Below are 21,117 nucleotides of genomic sequence, written 5' to 3'. Positions count from 1 at the left end.
TTGAGAACTTTCCTCTAAAAAGATATGCTAGATTTATTTCATGCTTTATGTGCCTCTGGTGTGTCCCCTTAGAACCTCCTCTGTATCAGTTAGGGATGGTTTTAGCTGCAAGTAAGAACTCCCACAACAGTGATGTAAGCAAAAAGAAAAAAAGCAAAGCAAAGCAAAACAAAACCCATTTAATTATTTCCCATAATAACAAGTCTGGGAGAAGAAGATTCCAGAGTTGGCTCAGCAGCTTAGTGACAGTAAGGCCTTAGGTTGGCATTTTCTTGGCTTTCCCGATGGTGTGATGGCCTCAAACATCACTTCCTCACATCCTGTCAGGAAGAAGGAGGCAAGTGAGCAGCAACAATTTTTCTTGTTTTGCTCATTTGTCAGAAAGGAAGAATGTTCCTAAAAACTCCACCTCTGCCATTTGACGTCCTTATCCAATTCCTTGGCCATGGTGGTATCTCATGGTCAGTCCTCTGTCCGCCACTGTAAAGAGGAACTAGATTGCCATATTCCACTTAGACACATGAAGATGCAGCCCACATTCCCAGAACATGTGCAGAATTAGATTTCTACAAACTCCTTATTTACCTTGCTTCTGCCCAACTCTCTCACTAGAATGTACATTCCGTAAGGGCAAACATTTTTGTCTGTTTTGTTCACAGCTATATCCTCAGTACCTAGAAGAGTGACAGGAATTCAATAAATAGTTGTTGAGTGAGGGAATGAATGCATGAATAAGGAAAAGGGGACATGGCTGTTGAGTAGGCAACCAGCAGTGTCTATTACCCCCAAGAGCATACAACTCCAGTCTGATGAACATCATGCTGCTAAGTGGCCACTGATCACCCAAGTCTCTGACCTTACTTTTTCTATCTTTTCTCCCAGGGAGTGAGCCATAACTGGTGGCTGCTCTTATGCCAATGACCCTCCCCAATTCCTCCTGCCTCTTAGAAGACAAGATGTGTGAGGGGAACAAGACCACTATGGCCAGCCCCCAGCTGATGCCACTGGTGGTGGTCCTGAGCACTATCTCCTTGGTCACAGTGGGGCTCAACCTGCTGGTGCTGTATGCTGTACGGAGTGAGCGGAAGCTCCACACCGTGGGGAACTTGTACATCGTCAGCCTCTCGGTGGCGGACCTGATCGTGGGTGCTGTCGTCATGCCTATGAACATCCTCTACCTGCTCATGTCCAAGTGGTTACTGGGCCGTCCTCTCTGCCTCTTTTGGCTTTCCATGGACTATGTGGCCAGCACAGCGTCTATTTTCAGTGTCTTCATCCTGTGCATTGATCGCTACCGCTCTGTCCAGCAGCCCCTCAGGTACCTTAAGTATCGTACCAAGACCCGAGCCTCGGCCACCATTTTGGGGGCCTGGTTTCTCTCTTTTCTGTGGGTTATTCCCATTCTAGGCTGGAATCACTTCATGCAGCAGACCTCGGTGCGCCGAGAGGACAAGTGTGAGACAGATTTCTATGATGTCACCTGGTTCAAGGTCATGACTGCCATCATCAACTTCTACCTGCCCACCTTGCTCATGCTCTGGTTCTATGCTAAGATCTACAAGGCCGTACGACAACACTGCCAGCACCGGGAGCTCATCAATGGATCCCTCCCTTCCTTCTCAGAAATTAAGCTGAGGCCAGAGAACCTCAAGGGAGGTGCCAAGAAACCAGGGAAGGAGTCTCCCTGGGAGGTTCTGAAAAGGAAGCCAAAAGATGCTGGTGGTGGATCTGTCTTGAAGTCACCATCCCAAACCCCCAAGGAGATGAAATCCCCAGTTGTCTTCAGCCAAGAGGATGATGGAGAAGTGGACAAACTCCACTGCTTTCCACTTGATATTGTGCAGATGCAGACTGCGGCAGAGGGGAGTAGCAGGGACTATGTAGCCGTCAACCAGAGCCATGGCCAGCTCAAGACAGATGAGCAGGGCCTGAACACACATGAGGCCAGCGAGATGCCGGAGGATCAGACGTTAGGTGATAGCCAATCTTTCTCTCGAACAGATTCAGATACCATCACAGAGACAGCACCAGGCAAAGGCAAATTGAGGAGTGGGTCTAACACAGGTCTGGATTACATCAAGTTTACTTGGAAGAGGCTCCGCTCACATTCGAGACAGTATGTATCTGGGTTGCACATGAACCGCGAAAGGAAGGCCGCCAAACAGTTGGGTTTTATTATGGCAGCCTTCATCCTCTGCTGGATCCCTTACTTCATCTTCTTCATGGTCATTGCCTTCTGCAAGAGCTGTTGCAATGAACATCTGCACATGTTCACCATCTGGCTGGGCTATATCAACTCCACGCTGAATCCCCTCATCTACCCCTTGTGCAATGAGAACTTCAAGAAGACGTTCAAGAGAATTCTGCATATTCGCTCCTAAGGGAGGCTCTGAGGGGATGCAACAAAACGATTCTTATGATGTCCAACAAGGGGAAATAGAGGACGAAGGCCTGTGTGTTGCCAGGCAGGCACCTGGGCTTTCTGGAATCCAAACCACAGTCTTAGGGGCTTGCTAGTTTGGAAAGTTCTTAGGCACCATAGAAGAACAGCAGATGGTGGTGATCAGCAGAGAGATTGAACTTTGAGGAGGAAGCAGAATCTTTGCAAGAGAATCAGACCTGTTTCTTGTAACTGGGTTCAAAAGAAAAAAAGAGAATCAGACCTGGATGGAGCTCTCCTGCTCCTCAGGAACTATGGGAGCCTCAGACTCTCATTGTAATTCAAGCTTTCCAAGTCAAATGATTGACAGCTGAAGGGACACGTGGCTAGGGTTCCACTGGAGAATTGAAAAGAACTCTTGAGCCCTCCTGGAATGGAGCTGTATGACTGTGCAGAGGCCTTATCCATGCGAATAGTTGCTGTCCTCTTCCAGGGGTCACCTTGAGAGGCATGACAGCTGTTCCACAGGGGCCCCCTTCTCAGAAAACTTCTCTTCTGAGCCTCTTTTACAGCTTTCTCCAGAACCAGTGTCTGAACCACCCTAGAAATTCTGCCTTATTATTTCTTACTCACACATGTTTAGAGTGGATAGAAAATTATGCAGCTTGCACACCCATCGTCTTTAACCCCAAATTTCCTTTGGCTATTAAAAAAGTGGTGGCAAAAGGCGTCCTCAAAAGAAAGAGAAATGAAATATTTTTGAATTAATGCACGTTAAAAATTAAAAGAAGGAATGGGGGCAGAATGCCATATTTTTTGAGGGGTGTACTAGGTTTGTCTCATTTAAGTCCAGCAATGTTCTAACTCTAGTTTGCAGAGGAGCAAATTGAGGTGCAGCAAGGTGAGAGAGGTACCCAAGTTCACATAGCTAGTTATTTGAGAAAGTTAGAATACAAATCCTCTGGGGTTCCAACTTATTGTAGCATATTTTCTCCAAAAGGCAAAAATGTGTCCTCTTGGCTGGGCGTCATAGCTCAAGCCTATAATCCCAGCACGTTGGGAGGCCGAGGTGGGCAGATCATTTGAGACCAGGAGTTCAAGACCAGTCTGGCCAATATGGCGAAACCTTGTCTATACTAAAACTAAAAAATTATCTGGGCATGGTGGGGCATGCCTGTAGCCCCAGTTACTCAGGAGGCCAAGGCACGAGAATCGCTTGAACCCAGGAGGTGGAGGTTGCAGTGAGCCAAGATCATGCCACTGCACTCCAGCCTGGGCAACAGAGCAAGACTCTGTCTCAAAAAAACATAAATAAATATAATATTTTAACAATGTGCCCTCTTAAGTGTGCATACATACACATATACAGTATTCCCAAGAGTGGTGGCAGCTCAAAATGATATGTTGAGTAGACGAACAGCTGACACGGAGTTCCTGTGCACCTACAGAAGGTGAGGCTTTGAAGGATCCAAGTGCATTTTTATCTGTGAGTTCTGTTGCGTTTGTCAAAAAGTCATCGTAATCTTTCATAGCCATACCTGTTAAGCAAAAACTGGCAAAGACATAGGAACATATAGTTTTACTTGGTGTTTATGTTGCAATCTGCTTGTGATTTATTTTTAAAACTTGATGCTAAACCATAATATGTATAGCAAATGGAGCAAGCTGATATTTTGTATTTTGTGTTCCTCTTTGCATGATCTGTTAACATGAGATATTTTTACCTACCTAAAATGTGATGTTTAAAAGCATACTGTATGTGATTATTTATTTCTACCTTTCTGAGTCTCTTGGACTAAGAAGATGTATTGAAATGTACCACCACATGTTAACAAAAGTTTGATATGGGGTTTCTCTTTGGTTTCTGATCACATTTGTAAATGTCTTTTCAAAAGGATTTACTTTTTAGAAAAAGCTTCATTCTCACTTTGCTTTGCATTCCCCAAACTTCTTGTTCAGAACTAGGGGAGTTTAGGAGACTTTAATCCCAGTTTCAGAAGCTGCAGCTGGTCTGTTTCCAGGTCAGAAACCATTGTTCAGAAGACCTCCCTATGAGAGAGCTACTCCTCAGGGTCCCTCAGGACCAAAGAACACTCCGAAAGAGCACTCCACATGGACAAGTAGCTAAGTGTCCATTCTTTATCATGAACAATCGAGGCAACTAGTGGAGAGAACTGATTGTGAACTGTGCCTCTGAGTCAAAGAGACCTGGATTTGAGTCTGACAAGAACAATAAATGGTCAATAAATAAAATTATCAGAGTCTAAGGAACAAGGTCTATGCATTATTGTATACAGTGTCTCTAGTGCTTGCATAGTGTCTGGTATACAGAGGGCACTCCTATGCATTTTTAAAACATGCTGAGCACATACCATGTGCCAGGCTTTGTGTGTTATCTAATGTTATCTAATGGTATTGTTGCCATTATGTAACGTTGCCTTTACAACAACTTCATGAGGGAGATTTCCATCTTTACAGATAGGCAAACTGAGGCCCAGAGAGATTGAAGAACTACTCCAAGGTCTGATTTTGGAATGTGCTTCCTTTCCACTTTATCAGTCTGCTCTTCCTACTCCTGTCTGAACGATGGAAATTAATTTTTGAATGTATAAAAGACAACAGACTATGATACAGAAATGTCAGCCCCAGCCCACTAAGAAAGCTCCATCCCATCAGTGGCTGATGGCTTGCACAAAATCCAGATGAAGTCAGGCCTTCTGCCCTAAATACTAAAATAAGCACCTCCTAAGAGAAGGCTGTTATAGGGACCTTGATCATTAAGAAAGAACCTTGCAGACCCAGAAACTCCTTCAGGATTCTTTTCATGGGCTTAAGGCTGATTAACTTCAAGCCAGTTCTTCAAGTGACCAATTGCCCAATTTACCAATTTACCAAACATTGACTTCTTTGTAACTATTCACAAAATTTAATACAATTCATATTGGATGAGGTTTCTAATCATGTTTTCCTACAATGGTTGTGAAGTTGCAGTAAGTGATTTTGTTTTTTTTCATGGCAGCACATTGAAGAATGTTCAATTTGTCTTTGCCTCCAGCTTGCTGCTACTGCAGGGAGAGACAGGAAAGGAGGAATAAAGAGACTGCAGGTGACAGGGGAAAAATAGGAGGAAATGGGGGTGTGAGACAGGGCATCAGAGAGGAAAGACTAAGGGGAAAAGGTGGGGGACAGTGAAGACGAGAGGGCAAGGGATGTGCAGGAGATGAGGATACTGAAAGGCAGAGATGGGGGGTGATTGTAGGAGGAGACTAAGGTAGAGAGGAGCTCGGCATGGTGGCCTATGCTGGTAATCTCAACCCTTTGGGAGGCTGAGGTGGGAGGATCACTTGAGCCCAGGAGTTGGAGGCTGCAGTGAGCTATGATCACACCACTGCATTTCAGCCTGGGCAACAGAGTGAGAATCTGTTTCTAAGGGGGGAAAAAAAAGACAGAGAGATGAAGATATGAGGAGGAGGCAGAGGGAGAAACTGAGACATGGGGAGATAGAAGAGAAGCAGAGAAAGGGAATGAAAAGAAAGTAAACTGAATGGCATAATATTAATACAATCAAGAAAAATCCACATTCAGGAACATATTCTTCATTAATGTGTTCATATGTTAAATATATTCAAAGGCAGAATAAACCACCCTTATATTTTGATAAATAGAAAATTCCTTAAAATGCTCCTCTGAAAATAAAATGTAAACCTGTCAATCACAGTATCACATCAATCTTTAAAAGCTTGTGAAGCCCTTCCCTTCAATAGAAATTGCTATAAACCTTATACATTGGTAATGTTAGCAAAGTGTTCATTCAGAAAATCTATGAGCTTGCAAATTGTCCATTTAATAAATTGGTCATTTGGCTACTTGACTTGTGGACAATTTCTGACCTCTTTTGAAGATGGGCACTGCATGGACTTCCAGGAGGTGGATTTAATAGTCTTAACTCAGCATGAAAAAGATGCTGGGATGCTCCTGGCTGTTTATGCACCCTAAGTGCCATAGAGACATGCTATTGGCCAGGGATGGTGGCTCATGCCTCTAATCCCAGCACACTGGGAGGCTGACGCAGGCAGATGGCTGGAGTCCAGGAGTTCGAGACAAGCCTGGGCACCATGGTGAAACTCTGTCTCTACTAAAAATACAAAAAATAGCCAGGTGCTGTGATGCAAACCTGCAGTCCCAACTACTTGGGGGGCTGAGGCAGGAGGATCACTTGAGCCCAGAAAGTTGAGGCTGCAGTGAGCCAAGATTGGGTCACTGCACTCCAGCCTGGGTGACAAAGAGAGACTCTGAATAAAATAAAATAAATAAAGTAAACATGCTGTTAAAGATCTTATTTGCCAATATCTATTATTCCACAATTTGTAAGGTTTTCAAAGCCTAGCTTGATGTGACATATAGTTCTCATTGTGGGGAGCATGTACTCTGCTCAACTGAGATGCAAGACAAATGATGAAGGTGGATTGACCTGAATCACTGTAGCCGTGAATAAGTGTCACAGGGCCTCGTGACCCTGCTGTGTCTGAGAACATTCTCTTCCTTTTTAAGGCTCCTGGGTCTGCATCCTTCTTAATGCTCCATGGTCTTGGAGCCCCAGTGGTCTGCCTACCCCATTCCAGGCAGTAGAGGCAGGTCTTCTTCCTTAGCCTCACCCTATCTTCCTGCTAACAAGGAAGCCTCCTTTGTCATCTGAGCAATCATTAGCTCTGGTCCCCATATCTATTTTGGATTCCCAGACCTTATCTGTTAATTAACAAATATTTTTCCAGCACTTCTTAGGCCGTTGGGAGACAATGTCTGACCTGAGATAGAAAGACATGATTTCAACCCTGTGGATCTACTTCAGGTTTGCAAGTGACAGAAATCAACTTTGTGAATAGTTACTAGAGTGTCTTAGTCTGTTTTGTGCTCCCATAACAGAATATCACAGACTGGGTAATTTATAATGAACAGAAATTTATTGGCTTACAATTCTGGAGGCTGGGAAGTGTAATATCAAGGTGCTGGCATCTGGTAAGGACCTTCCTGATGCATCATGACATGATGAAAGAGCAAAGAGAGGGCAAGAGAGAGCAAAAAGGAGCAATCCCACTCCTGTAGTAAAGAACTCACTCCCATGATAACCGCATTAGTGCATTCATGAGGGTGGAAACCCATGACCTAAACACCTCTTAAAGATCCCACCTCCCAATATGATCACAATGGTAATTAAATTTTAACATGAGTTTTGGAGGGGACAAATGTTCAAGCCACATAGCATGGCATGCTTTGTGGAATCTAGTGATGCTTTGGATGACTTTGCCTTGAGGAGGGCTTGAGTCAAGTCAGCCATAGAAATCTCAAGCTAAGAATTCAAGGAAACTCCCTCTCTAGGATACTGCCAATGATCTACATAAACTAATCCTATTCCCACTCTATGAACATCAGTTCAAAAGTCCCAAACTCAGGATAAAGAATCGTCCTGTGTCTGCTTTACTCCAGTCAACTCTGGAGGGGGTGGAGGCTGGGATGGCACAGGTGATACAAACATAGCTGGAGAATCAGCAGTTCCCAGAGAAGCAAGGATTACTGTGAGTTGGGCAGAAGCTCCAAAAGGTGTTCTTTATAAAATCACAAAACCCAGCAGTGGAGTCAAACTTATAAAGAACTAACTTTAACTTAGGCTCATATATGCTCAATAGAGTAAAGCCTAGAGGTGGTGCATATGAGGTATGCCTTCATATAGGAGGTGACATCCCTACTGTTTGGTTGCAGGGAGCTGAGATTGCGCCATTGCACTCCAGTTTGGGCAACAAGAGCGAAACTCCATCTCAAAAAAAAAAGAAAAAGAAAAAAGAAATCCTTCTTGCTGGGCAAGGTGGCTCACACTTGTGATCCCAGCACTTTGGGAGGTGGAGGTGGGAGGGTAACTTGAGTCCAGGAGTTCAGGACCAGCCTTGGCAACATAGCAAGACCCAGTCTCTACAAAAAATGAAAAAATTAGCCTGGCATGATGGCATGCACCTGTAGTCCCAGCTACTCAGGAGGCTGAGGTGGGAGGATCCCTTGAGCTCAGGAGGTTGAGCCTGCAGTGAGCTATGATCACTCCACTGTACTCCATCCTGGGTGACAGAGGGAGACCCTGTCACAAAAAAATAAATAAATAAAAAGAGAAAAAAAGAAATCTTTCTTAACCTTTTTGTGCTTCAGAAAGTGTTCACTACAAAGAAATACCCATTCTCATCTCACTTAAATGACTCATGGTTGCCTCCCTTGTTTACTGTGGCAAAGTCAAACACAGTCCTTCTGAATTCCCATTCTTTGCCTCATAAATGATTATAGAGCTGCTTGTCTCCATTGACCAGATGGAAAAAATGCTTATGAACCAAACTTGGGTTAAGCTTCTTTCCTTTCCCCAGGCTCCTTACTTTAACCCACTCTCAGCTTGAGCTACCATACAACCCCTACTGAGAATAGGTTGGTCTCAAGATAAAACATTCTCTGATCTAATATCTGATCAAGCCACCTCTTCATCCCACTTCCCATATGCGGTTGTTTCTAGCGTTGTTTACCTGCCTTTGGGGAGTGTTGGGGGTGGGGGAACGCTCTTTTTTCCTAACTATTGAGACATCTGTGGATTTTTTGGTCAGAGTGATCTCTCTATTGCAATAGTCTCCCTCTGCTATTGCACAGTTCCTTCTCTCTTACCTCTTCCACTTCCTGCAGTAATCCTTTCTAATTAAGTATCCTTATTAGTCTGGATTTGTTTTCTTATTTGCCAGAATCAAACAGACTTCAGATTATGTTCCTGGCCCAAAAGCCCTTTAACTTTCAGCAAGCCACCTAACTTTCCTTAGATTCTGTTCTTTCATATGTAACTTGGCGATACCTTTCAGGACTTGTGAGGATTAGAGACGTAAAACCCTAAAAATATGGTGGCTAGTAAATTAATAGCAGTCATCGTTCTTGATTATGAGTCTAGAGTGGTATATCAAAGTTAACTTGTGAAAGGCCTTACAGGCCAGATAGAGAAACTTGTCATAATCACTGCTGTATCTTCAACACCTGTCCAGTGCTTCACACGCGCATAGTATCTAACCAACAAGTATTGAGAGGGAATAACTTCATCTCACTGACAGTGAGGAGCTATGAAAATGATGGCTGGTTTAGAAAAGGCAGGTTGGTCACTGTCGACGTTCACCGGCTTTTCCTACTAAAATTCTCATCTCTGGCTCTCCACACCTGCCACCCTCATGGCCCCTGTGCTGCGTTTGATGCCGCCTCTCCTGGAGAATAGCCATGGTGATCATTCCTGTTATCCTCTGAAATCAAAAGAGAGAACGTGGGGCACTTTCTTAAAAGCCCGAAGGGAATGTAGACATTCCGACACCGGGTAAGAGAGACACTCTCCATCGCCTCCCCCTGATGCCCCGCCCTCCCCACGGCTCAAGTTCCTCCCACTTAGCCCGGTGCTAGGGGCGCATTTCTCCGGCTTGCTTCTGGTCCTCTGCGCACGCGCGCCGCTTCGTGGTGGCAGGCGCCTGCAGGGCCGCGTGGCGTCATCGGGGCGCGCGCCTCAGAGAGAGCTGTGGTTGCCGGAAGTTGAGCGGCGGTAAGTGAGCCGCGGCGGGCGAGGGTGTAGTGGGGTCTTGCTGGGCCGGTTTTGGAAGCCTGGAGTCAAGGGGCGAGCTCGCCAGGGAGGGCGAGGGTCACAGCAGGTCTCAGGGTCTTCCTCTGCCAGCTTCTGGGTGGTCCTTCCTCCTCCAGGGACTCACTGATTACGGCTGGCGCCCTTCGTCTGTAGCCGCGTCCCCTCAGACTGGTTCAGTCCGGGGTCTTCTGACTAGGAAGCTCGTGCTAATTTCCTAAGTCAGCCCCTCCTGTCCTCTTGGTAGGCAATGCTCAGAATCTTCAGTGTTGGAACACGGGAGATAGGACATTTGGATTCCTAGCCTGGCTGTGTCTGGCTTTGCTGTCTCTGGCACGTTCCTTCCTCTTTTAAGCTGCTTTTGCCTCATCTGTAAAATGGGAATGATACTCCGTCATTTGTTAAGTGAGGAGGTTAAATAAGTTTACTTTCTGAGAAAGAAGATTCTCGATTCCTTGTTTACGGGGTTAGAAAATAATGCACAATAGGAATCAATCCGGTAAGGTAAATGCAGGTGTTAGAACATTTGTCAGAAATAGAGTCAAACTTTTAATTTTACCGAAATGAATTTTATAAGTACAGTACTAACGTACATGATGTTGGAGAAGTAAAAGCCAAACTGCGTGTGTGTGCACGTGCGTGCAATTGCCTGATTTTTAAACACTGGCGACTGATGCCATTTTTTAAAAATAGGCAAGTAATTCTGTTTTTTAAAAACATTGGCAACTCAAGTTTTACAAAACCCTGTTCAACTGTAACCAGTCATATCTGTGGCTGCCAGTTTGGGACCTGTGGATCCCAGCCTCCCTTTTTCATTGTCTACTTAGATTTTTTTCTCTGACACCTCTGCCCATTGGCCAGATATCTTCAGTGACAGAAAGCTTTCTACTTCTGGTTGCTCCTGTTTGGTCCTTCCCCAGTTCTGACTCTTAGGTTGAGCTGAAAGCAGCTACTCAGTAGTCTTAGCTCACTGTTCCTTCTTTAGGCTCTTGGAATCATCCCTGCATTTAATTGCCCTATACATCATTGAAAGCTACTAGTTTGTCGTCGTCTTCTCACCTTTTCTTCTCTAGGCTAAGCATATTTAACATATTTGCTGATAGTAAACTTAACGAGGACAGCAAATTTTGTCGTGTTTTGTTATATCCCCAGCATATAGAGCAATGCCTAGCATATTATATATGCTCAATACATATTTGTTGGATGAATGAATGAAACACGTATTTGCCTGTTATGTGCCTGGCATTATTGTGGGCACTGGTGATCTATCAGTAAAATAAGATGAAAAAGAACCCTGTTTCATGGCACCTTCTAATAATAGTGGTGGTGCCAGTGGTGGTGGCATTGTCAATGAGGGTTGGTAGGTGTTTCAGATTCTGAAACGTACTACAAAAAGAAACAGGGTCATGGGATGGAGAGTAATTGGGGGAAGCATAAAAGCTAGCTGGTCAGGGATAGCTTCCCTGAGGAAATGACCTAACACTTGAATAAAAAAAAGGCCAGTCTTGGAATGGCTTATGTTGCTAAACTGCTGTCCCATTCCCCAACGCTGCTCCGGTCTTGTTAAGCTGCTTGCAGGTGTGTCTCACCTGTAGCCGTTTGCTTCTGCTGTTTAGAACATCTCCCCTTCCCCTTCCGTTTATCTTGGCCAGCTCCTTCCTGCCCTCATGTGACATGATTTTGAAATCCTTTAAGAGCTGAGTACTGGACTTTCCATTATTCAACCATAGGTTCCCTTTTCTGTTCCCAGCCAGTATCTCATTATAGAGAATAAACATTTATTGAGCTTCAGCTGTGTGTCTGGCACTGCACTGCAAGCTGGGAATACAAAAATAAGTAAGATACACATCCCTGTTCCCAAAGAGTTTACCTTTTTTTAAGTCAAGGAGATAGCAACAGTATGGCATGGAGCTATTGCGGAGGTTTGGTAGAGGATGACTTAGGGTACTCATAAGTCAGGCTGACTCATCAAAAAAGGTTTCAGTGAGGAGATGCTGCTTTAGCCAAGACCTAAAGGATGAACAAGATTTGGCAGGTGAAGAGTGGTTCGAAGTGGTATGAGCAAAGGGCTAGAGGTGAGAATGCATAACCTGCTTGTGGTTCACTGGAGTGGCAGTGTGGAGGTGTAGGATGAGAGGTGACTGGAAAGGTAAGCACTGGCCACATCATGAAGGACGCTGTGGACAATAGCATGTTAAGAGCACATAGACTTTGGGATCCAAGATAGCTGCGTGCCAATATTCGCATTGCCGCTGAACTGGTTTTGTGACCCTGGGCAAGTCACTTCCTTTCTAAGCTTCAGTTTCCTCATCTCTAAGAAGGGGAAACAAAAACTGAATGAGGTGATATGTTACTCACTTGGCACTGGTAGATGATAAATAATAAACAGTAGTCATTAATATTGCCAGGCCTAGAAGTTTGGACTCTAAAATGTGGGGGCAGGGATGGAGAGCAGGACACTGAAGATTTTAAAACAGGTGGGACATCCTCTCGTGTTTTAAATTACCCAGGCAGCAGTGTGGTGGTTACACTGGACAGAAGAAGACAAGCAGGGGACCAGTTGGGTACAGTTGCAGTGGTCCGGGTATCAGGATGAAGATCTGGATGAAGGCAGTGACTGGAGATGGAGAGGGGTGGGAGGAGTTGAGAGATTAAGGAGGTGGAATTTGCTGGACTTGGTAACTGATGGGATGAAACAGAGGAAGGGAACAAGAATCAGTATCCTGGTGGCGGGAGGGCAGAAATGAATTTGCTGTGTGGAATTGAGCAGTAACAAAATTCTTTGACTAGTGTCTCTGATTAGCCCTGTATCATGGGCCCAGATCTCTGTATTTTATTTGGAATCCATTTTATTTGGAAGTCAGTTTGCCTCTGTCGTCCACTCCTACCCATGGAAATGAAGTTCACCAATGTCTTCCTCTTCTCTTTTTTTTTTTTTTTTTTTTTTGAGATGGAGTCTCACTCTGTTGCCCAGGCTGGAGTGCGGTGGCGCGATCTGGTCTCACTGCAAGCTCCGCCTCCCAGGTTCACACCATTCTCCTGCCTCAGCCTCCCGAGTAGCTGGGACTACCCGCCGCCAAGCCTGGCTAATTTTTTGTATTTTTTTAGTAGAGACGGGATTTCACTGTGTTAGCCAGGTGGTCTCGATCTCCTGACCTCGTGATCCGCCCGCTTTGGCCTCTCAAAGTGCTGGGATTACAGGCATGAGCCACCGCTTCCTCTCCTCTTTCTGTCTTCTGATCTCCCCACCCTTCTCCAGTGCGATTAAGGCCTGATTGTATAATCAAGGGAGAATAAATACTGGAGGTGCTGCTCTGTTAATTGGTAATCAGTATGTATTTCCATGATCTTGGCAGACTGAGGAACAGCCTATTCACTCCATCTCAGACCAGCTTCAGAATGATCACTTCTGGGATTTCCTCACACCTTCATCCCAGTTACCATCCTTGAACTTGCTTGGGTTTGTCACCCTCTGAGTGTGTGGTACAGAAAGGAAGTTCTCTTTCCTTGAGGACTCTTAACTATGCAGAGCAAGACGGCACTTTCCTTGTGGTAACCTAAAGCCCTGCCAGCTCCATAGTAGACACATTGTGCTTTTGACACTATTACACTAGTGTGCCACCAAATAGGCCCTCAGCATGGCTCAGCCCTCCCCATATCCTCAGGCAGGTCTCTTGCCCATTTCCCTTTATGTCTTCCACATATTCCTCTCCTCAACCTCCTACTTTGACTTTTGCTCCACTAAGTTGCAGCCATCAATTAAGGCATCTCAACTTCCTCTTCTATCCTTTACCAACTGATCTTTAGCTGACCCTATCCTTTTGCCTTTTATTCTAATTCTGTGAAAGAAATGGTGTTTAAGACTAAGTCCTCTATTTGTGCTTGAGATCACATCTCCTTCTTTGCCTCAAGAACTGGGTTCCATCATTTGTTCATTTTCTTTCCTGTTTCATCAACCCTTCTCATTTAAATATTCTCTGTTTACTCTCGTTTTGGAAAAAACAAAAGCCCTCCAATTAACCTGTGCTGCACCCTGTCACACCTCTTTTACCCAGCCACCTTTCTTGGAAGAGTTATCTAGAGTTGCTACCTCTACTTCCCTAAGTCATGGCTACAATCCTGCTCTCGTCCCACCACTCCCCAAAGTCATCAGACCTCTACATAGCCAGAATACCCGACTACTTTTCCTTCCTTATCTTTCTTGGCACATCTGACATTGCTGAGCTTGCCCCTCACTTAGGAAAACCCAGTCCTACTTTGTATTATCTCTCTGGTCATTTGTCCTCCATTGTGGGCTCTTTTCTTCCCTTTTGTCCCTCACATACCATTTTTTGCCAAGACTGTGCCCTCTACTATATTCTTCTCAACCCCAGCTTCGAACTTGTTTGTATGCTCATGACCCCTGTTCTGTGTCATGAGCCCAGATCTCTCCTGAGTGCTACCCTCAAACTCAAACAAGTCTGAAACTAAGCTCCTCATCTTCCCTTTGAACCTGCCGTTCTTTCTCTGTTCTTAAATCTTGCCAATTCCCCACCTTCCATTTAGTCATCCAAAATAGAACCCTGAGAGTCATCTCAGACTCTTCCTCTGGTACTGTCCCTCCTTTCCATCTTCCAAGCCCAGGCATTGATCAGAGTTCTATAGATTCGACTTTGTTGCTATCTCCTGACACACATCTCCTCCATTTCCTCCCTTGCTCCCTCAGTTCAGGCCCCCCTCCCTTCCTACCTGTCTTTCTGCACAGCCTCCCAGCTGGTTGCCCTGCCTCAGCAGTCCAGTCCTCACTGCTATGGATTGCCTTTACTACGATAGAGATCTATGCAGCAATACAAAGGCATAGCTTTTCACATAAGACTCTTCATGATATGGCCTTTGCCTGCTTTTATGGCATGGTCCATCTACTCTGCCCCATATGCCTCTCCTTGCTGCCATACAGAACTCTACTGGGGGAACGTGCCCCCAATATTTCAACGTAGATTCTTTCTATTTTCCATGTCAGCCGGCCGAGAAAGAAAGAGTACAAAGACAGGAGTTTTACAGCTGGGCCTCCGGGGGTGACATCACATATCGGTAGGACTGTGATGCCCACCTGAGCCGCAAAACCAGCAGGTTTTTATTAAGGACTTCAAAAGGGGAGGGGGTATATGAATAGGGAGTAGGTCACAAAGATCACATGCTTCAGAGGGCAAAAAGGAGAACAAAGATCACATGCTTCTGAGGAAACAGGACAAGGACAAAATCAGAAACTCCTGATAAGGGTCTTTGTTCAGCAGTGCACATATTATCTTGATAAACATCTTAAACAACAGAAAGCAGGGTTCGAGAGCAGAGAACCAGTCTGACCTCAAATTTACCAGGGCAGGGTTTCCCAATCCTAGTAAGCCTGAGGGTACTGCAGGACACCAGGGCATATTTCAGTTCTTATCTCAACCGCATGAGACAGACACTCCCAGAGCCACCATTTATAGACCTCCCCCTAGGAATGCATTCCTTTCTCAGGGTCTTAATTATTAATATTTCTTGCTAGGAAAAGAACTTAGTAATATCTTCCCTACTTACACGTCCATTTATAGGCTCTCTGCAAGAGGAAAAATATGGCTGTATTCTGCCCGACCCTGCAGGCAGTGTGACCTTATGGTTGTCTTCCCTTGTTCCATGGAAATCGCTGTTATTCTGTTCTTTTTCAAGGTGCACTGATTTCATATTGTTTAAACACACATATTTTACAATCAGTTTGTACAGTTACACAATAGTGGTCCTGAGGTGATGTACGTTCTCAATTTATGAAGGTAACAGGATTAAGAGATTAAAGTAAAGACAGGCATAAGAAATTATAAAATTATTACTTTTTGGAACTCATAAATGTCCATATTAAAATGAAATCTTCACAATTTATGTTCAGAGATTGAAGTAAAGGCAGATGTAAGAAATTATAAAAGTATTATTTGGGAACTGATATACATCCATATTAAAATGAAATCTTCACAATTTATGTTCCTCTGCCGCCGCTCCAGCCGGTCCCTCCGTTCGGGGTCCCTGACTTCCTGCAACAGAACTCATTTGTATTTTCTCAAACATACCATCCTGGTTCATTCATTTATTGTTTCAGTCATCAACAGGTATTTATTGGGCACCTATGAGGTGCTAAGACTGGTGTTAGAAAAACAATGATGAATAGGGGAAAATGAGAAGCTGACACGGTTCCTTTCTCATAGAATTTTCATTTATTCGTTTCAGTCATCAGGTATTTATTGGGCACCTATGAGGTGCTAAGTCAGGTGCTAGAAAAACATTGATGAATGCAGGAAAATGAGAAGCTGACATGGTTCCTTTCTCATAGGATTTTTATTCTACTGAGGAGGATAACTGCGTATGTGCTATGAAGGTGAGGTAGTTGGTGCTTTTTGAGGACTAGAATATAGGAGGATCAACCTAATGAGCTGAGGGAGTCAGGGAAGGCTTCCCTCAGAAGTGATGATTGAGCTGTGATTTGAAAAGTGAGCAAAGAAAATCACTAGATGATGGATATGTGGAGGTGGCCAAGAAAATTCTAAGCTTATGCAGAGGCCATGGGGTGTTTCTGTAGTTGATGATGTGGAACCAAGTCAGCTTCCTCCCTTTGCCTGGAGAGTCCCCAGTCCCTGCCTCTAGCCTCCTAATCCAGGGGTCCTTGCGTGGAGCTAATGCTGCCACCTAACCCCCCCCTTTCCCAACCATCAACGGCGAGTTTGGAAGTTTGTGGAGCTGTTTTATTTTGCTTTGTTTTGTGACATTGACCAGAGGGCATTACTGTATTTATTGAGAGAGAGCCAGAGATGCTCAACATTCTGCAATGTGCAGGGATAGCTCTAAACAAAAAAGAATTGTCCCATCCAACATGCCAATAGGGGCCCTGTTGAGAATCTACTTGGATGTTCTTAACACCTTGGCTTAAGGGTTTCTATAGGACAGTCTCAAAACCTTGGCTTGGTCAAGTATGGTGGCTTCCACTGGTAATCCCAGCACTTTGGGAGGCTGAAGTGGCTGGATCACAAGGTCAGGAGTTCGAGACCAGCCTAACCAACATAGTGAAACCCCGTCGCTACTAAAAATACGAAAATTAGCTAGGCATGTTGGCGGGTGCCTGTAATCCCAGCTACTCAGGAGGCTGAGGCAGGAGAAACGCTTGAACCCAGGAGGCGGAGGTTGCAGTGAGCCGAAATTGCGCCACCACACTCCAGCCTGGGTGACAGAGCACAGAGCAAGACTGTCTCAAGACTCCATCTCAAAAACAAACAAACAAACAAAAACACCTTAGCTTAAGGGTTTCTATAAGAAACACTGTTGCCTCATCAGTCTAATTTAGATGTCCTTCCTCCTGTAACATTCTATACCAACACCAGGCTACACTGTATTTGTTTTACCTCCAAATTGCTATACTCTGATTCCTCTTCTGTTTTGCCATCTGTTTTGGCTTCAAAATTGTTAGCTCTTTAAAGGTGGGGACCATAGTTTTTTTTTGCCATTGAACCCTGAAATGTAGCATAGAGACAAGTATATAACATAACTGTTTATTGAAGAAATAACTAATGGAAACCCCAATTTCTTTTCTTTTGAGACAGAGTCTTGCTCTATCACCCAGGCTGGAGTGCAGTAGTGTGATCTCAGCTCCTGCAACCTCCGCCTCCCGGGTTCAAGCAATTCTCAACCTTCAGCCTTCCGAGTAGCTGGGATTATAGGCGCCTGCCACCATGCCCGGCCCTTTTTTGTGTTTTTAGTAGAGACAGGTTTCGCCATGTTGGCCAGGCGTGTTATTGGTAAACAATATGATGTTAGTCCTGCTTTTTGAGTGCCTCCTATGGGCCAGATGTATACATTTTCTAGTTGAATCCTCACAATAATTCTGCACAGTAGGTGGTATCCCTGTCTAACAAGAGGAAACAGACTCGGAGAAGTTGAATGACGTGTCCAAGATGGTGTGGCTAGAAAGTAGCAGAGACAGAATTTGAACTCAGGTCTCTCTGGCTTATGAACCTATGCTCTTTCCAGTCTAGTAGACCATCTGCCTTGTCCAATTGTTTTCTTGGACTTAGATTTAGGGCCCTAGATTTACCGCTATAAAATTTCAAATCTTGTTAAAATAGGCCTACCATTCCAGATGGTCAGAGTCTTTTTTTATCCTGAATTTTAGTCACTTGTATTGCCTGTTTCTTCTTGTGTCATGACATGTATAAAATTGATAAGCAAATCTATATCATTATCCAAGCTATTGGTAAAATATGGCAATAAGAATATTGAATATATTTATTTATTTGCCTATTCCCCCTGCTTTTAGCCCCAGCACAGGGATCAGTGCATGTGAAATACTTAGTAAATGTTGATAAATATTCATTCATGTGCATAAATAAAATAAATTGGACAGGCCCAGAGACTAAGCCAAAGACCTGCTGCTATTAGCTCCTTTCTAATTAACATTAATTAATTCAGTAACCAAGATCCTTTGAATAAGATTATTTTACCAGTTCTTAATCCCTCTAATTACATCAGGATTCAATTCCTGTATCTTCATCTTGTCTACCGGGATTTCTAGAGCAGCCTTGTGAGAGACAATTCTGAGACCTGTATGTCCTGTGTCTATGATTCTTCCCTGATCAAGGTAGGAATGCAGTTACTCTGTCATGACTTTTTCTTAGAGAAACCATATTGGCCTCTTGTGATGACTTAGGGCTGCCTCATACAGTTATACAGGCTGTGCACTGCACAAGAGGCCACATCAAAGGGCGTTCCATTTATATTGTAGGTATTGTGGGTGCATTTTTGTAATGACAGTGGCAGAGAAGGCTACTATGTCTTGAGCTAACCTAATCAGTATATTACAACATTTCTCTAAAGGAAGTAAAATCTTGAAACAGGGGTGTAATTTTCTGATTGTACAAAGGTGCTAAGTGGACTAGAGTGGCCCATATGGACCTTTCCTGGGAGCAAAATTTCCATCCAGTGGTCTTTAGAACCCAGCTTTATTCTTATCTTTGAAAAATCAGGCTGGCGCGGTGGCTCACACCTGTAATCCCAGTACTTTGGGAGGCTGAGGCAGGTGGATCGCCTGAGGTCAGGAATTCAAAACCAGCCTGGCCAATATAGTGAAACCCTGTCTCTACTAAAAATATAAAAAATTAGCTGGGTGTAGTGATGGGCACCTGTAATCCCAGCTACTTGGGAGGCTGAGGCAGGAGAATCACTTGAACGTGGGAGGTGGAGGTTGCAGTGAGCCAAGATCATGCCATTGCACTCCAACCTGGGCAACAAGAGTGAAACTCCATCTCGGAAAAAAAAAAAAAAAGAAAAGAAAAAAAGAAAAATCAAACATTTTGAAAATCTGAAATCAGGCCTTTGCTTGAGCCAGTTTTTCAGTACCTCTCTCATTTCTTAGGATTCTTTAAAGATCACCAGAAATGAAAACCACAGAGATGTTATTTTTTAGAAGCAAGCCTTCATAACTCAGCCAGCTTTTAGGAAACCATCATAGATTTTAGTTGTTGGTTGGCATAGGGCTCCACAGTGATTCAGACGAATCCAGGTGACTGTCTCTCAGATGAACAGAGGAATGGGCAACACTGTTGATCAGTGGAGGTAACAAAAGGACTCAGAAGGAGGCACACTGCCCTCCATCCTCCTGGCAGTATTACTTCCTCTCTCCTCTTTCCCACATTTTCTCAGCTGTCATTATCCCTCCCATGTAGGCTTCTCAAACCCCATAATGCTGGTATCCAGTGCATCCATTCTCAAAAACTCAGGCTGATGGACACCAGATTGCATGTGAAGGTGAAGGATATTATAGCAGAAGGAAACCCAAATAAAAGAAAAACAGCTCCTGGAAGTAACCAATGAGAAGGACAGATAGAGTTTGAAGACTGTGGATGTGACTGCTTGTTCCCTGGTTGACCCACTGAAGAAGAAATCCCGTTGATTGAGAGGTGGCTTGAAGGTGAGGAGGACAACTCACCCATCATAGCAATTTTCCTAACTGCCAGTGTGATCAGCTGTTACCACAGAAATCACCTGAAAGCACAGTCACAGACCCATTTGGCTGACTTGATGACTTGATGTCTTGTGGAGATGTTAGTTTGGCTCAGGGACATCTTGACTCTAATGCAACTTTTAAAAGGAAGTGAGGTTTCCGTACCCAGCTGGTTTCCCTGTAGGAGTCCTGAGTTCTCATCTTCCGGTAGAGCCTACTCTTTCTTCTAAGTTTAGAACTTTTTTCCTTCTTTTGGAAGAGAAGGCTTTAAACCTCCCTATTTAACAGCCTTGCAGATTGTTTCCGAAACTCATGAGGTTGCAGAAGCATCATTTGTCTATAAAATGTACATTGGCTCCATATGCCAAAGCAGCCCCCTCCCCACTCCTGGTGATTTCCACCTCCTTTTTACACATCAGCAGCTAAGAACATATGCTGTTTGTCAGCGGGACTTGGTCATGTGGTTTGGTGCTTATTTTAATGACTGCCAGAGCTTGCAGCCCCGCAGCTGGGAAAATGAGAATAGAAGCCTGCTCTATGTGTTCCATTTTGGCCCAGAGAAGGCACTTCAGGGCCAAATTGCAGTTATTCTGGCACTTCTGCTAAGTGAATGGCCCCACATGGGCTCAGAGAAATCGGACACTGAGTGCTCGCTGCCCTTTAGAACTTGTTCTTTTGGACTTCTTGATGACCTGTAGTGGGAGACTGACCATTTCCTTTTAATTAAGCCTCTGTTGTGATTGCAGCGCTCTTTTGAGGGAGGTAGGCTTCAAATGAGGTGTGTTTTAGGCAGAGGAAATTTTCATAGTGAGCATGGGGAAGAGGAACCACATTAGTCAGGCATTGTTGGCTAATATGGGACAGTGACAAGAAAAACTACCAGCAGCTACCGTTTATTGACTGCTTGCTGTATGCCAGGCACTGTAACAAGCACGTCACAAACATTTAGCCCTCCCAGCAAGTTCTGGAGTAGGTATACCTGTCCTTATCTTACGCCTGAGTAAATCCATGTGCAGGGGGGTGAAGGAACCCGCCCTAACCTGCCCTAGGCTTCTCAGCCAATGGGAGGGGGAGGTGGAATCCACACTTGGGTTTATCTGACTAAAGACG

At 44.4% G+C, this 21,117-nt stretch overlaps 2 protein-coding genes across 11 annotated transcripts in view; both read left to right on the top strand.

Annotated features, from left to right (window-relative positions):
- The window catches only part of HRH1 (histamine receptor H1), a 110,749-nt gene extending 106,098 nt beyond the window's left edge, over positions 1 to 4,651 (top strand). For all 5 annotated transcript variants that reach the window (XM_023218436.1, XM_023218437.1, XM_023218435.1 and 2 more), the window contains exon 2: positions 883 to 4,651. In XM_023218436.1, the coding sequence (XP_023074204.1) occupies positions 912 to 2,381 (1,470 nt within the window). In that variant the 5' untranslated portion in view covers positions 883 to 911 and the 3' untranslated portion in view covers positions 2,382 to 4,651. The remainder of the gene's footprint in view (positions 1 to 882) is intronic.
- A 5,222-nt stretch (positions 4,652 to 9,873) lies between these two features.
- The window catches only part of ATG7 (autophagy related 7), a 278,184-nt gene continuing 266,940 nt past the window's right edge, over positions 9,874 to 21,117 (top strand). For 3 of the 6 annotated variants that reach the window (XM_023218426.1, XM_023218421.1, XM_023218425.1), the window contains exon 1: positions 9,874 to 9,974. The gene's annotated coding sequence lies outside the window, so the exon portion shown is untranslated. Of the gene's footprint in view, positions 9,975 to 19,729; positions 19,975 to 21,117 lie in introns of all 6 variants that reach the window. The other 3 variants (XM_023218424.1, XM_023218423.1, XM_023218422.1) reach the window with 2 other exon arrangements.

Source organism: Piliocolobus tephrosceles, chromosome 2 (genome assembly GCF_002776525.5).
Source record: "Piliocolobus tephrosceles isolate RC106 chromosome 2, ASM277652v3, whole genome shotgun sequence".
In the NCBI taxonomy this organism is placed as follows: domain Eukaryota; kingdom Metazoa; phylum Chordata; class Mammalia; order Primates; family Cercopithecidae; genus Piliocolobus; species Piliocolobus tephrosceles.
The sequence above is the reverse complement of the archived record's forward strand: the minus strand, read 5'-3'. Positions and strand labels throughout refer to the sequence as shown.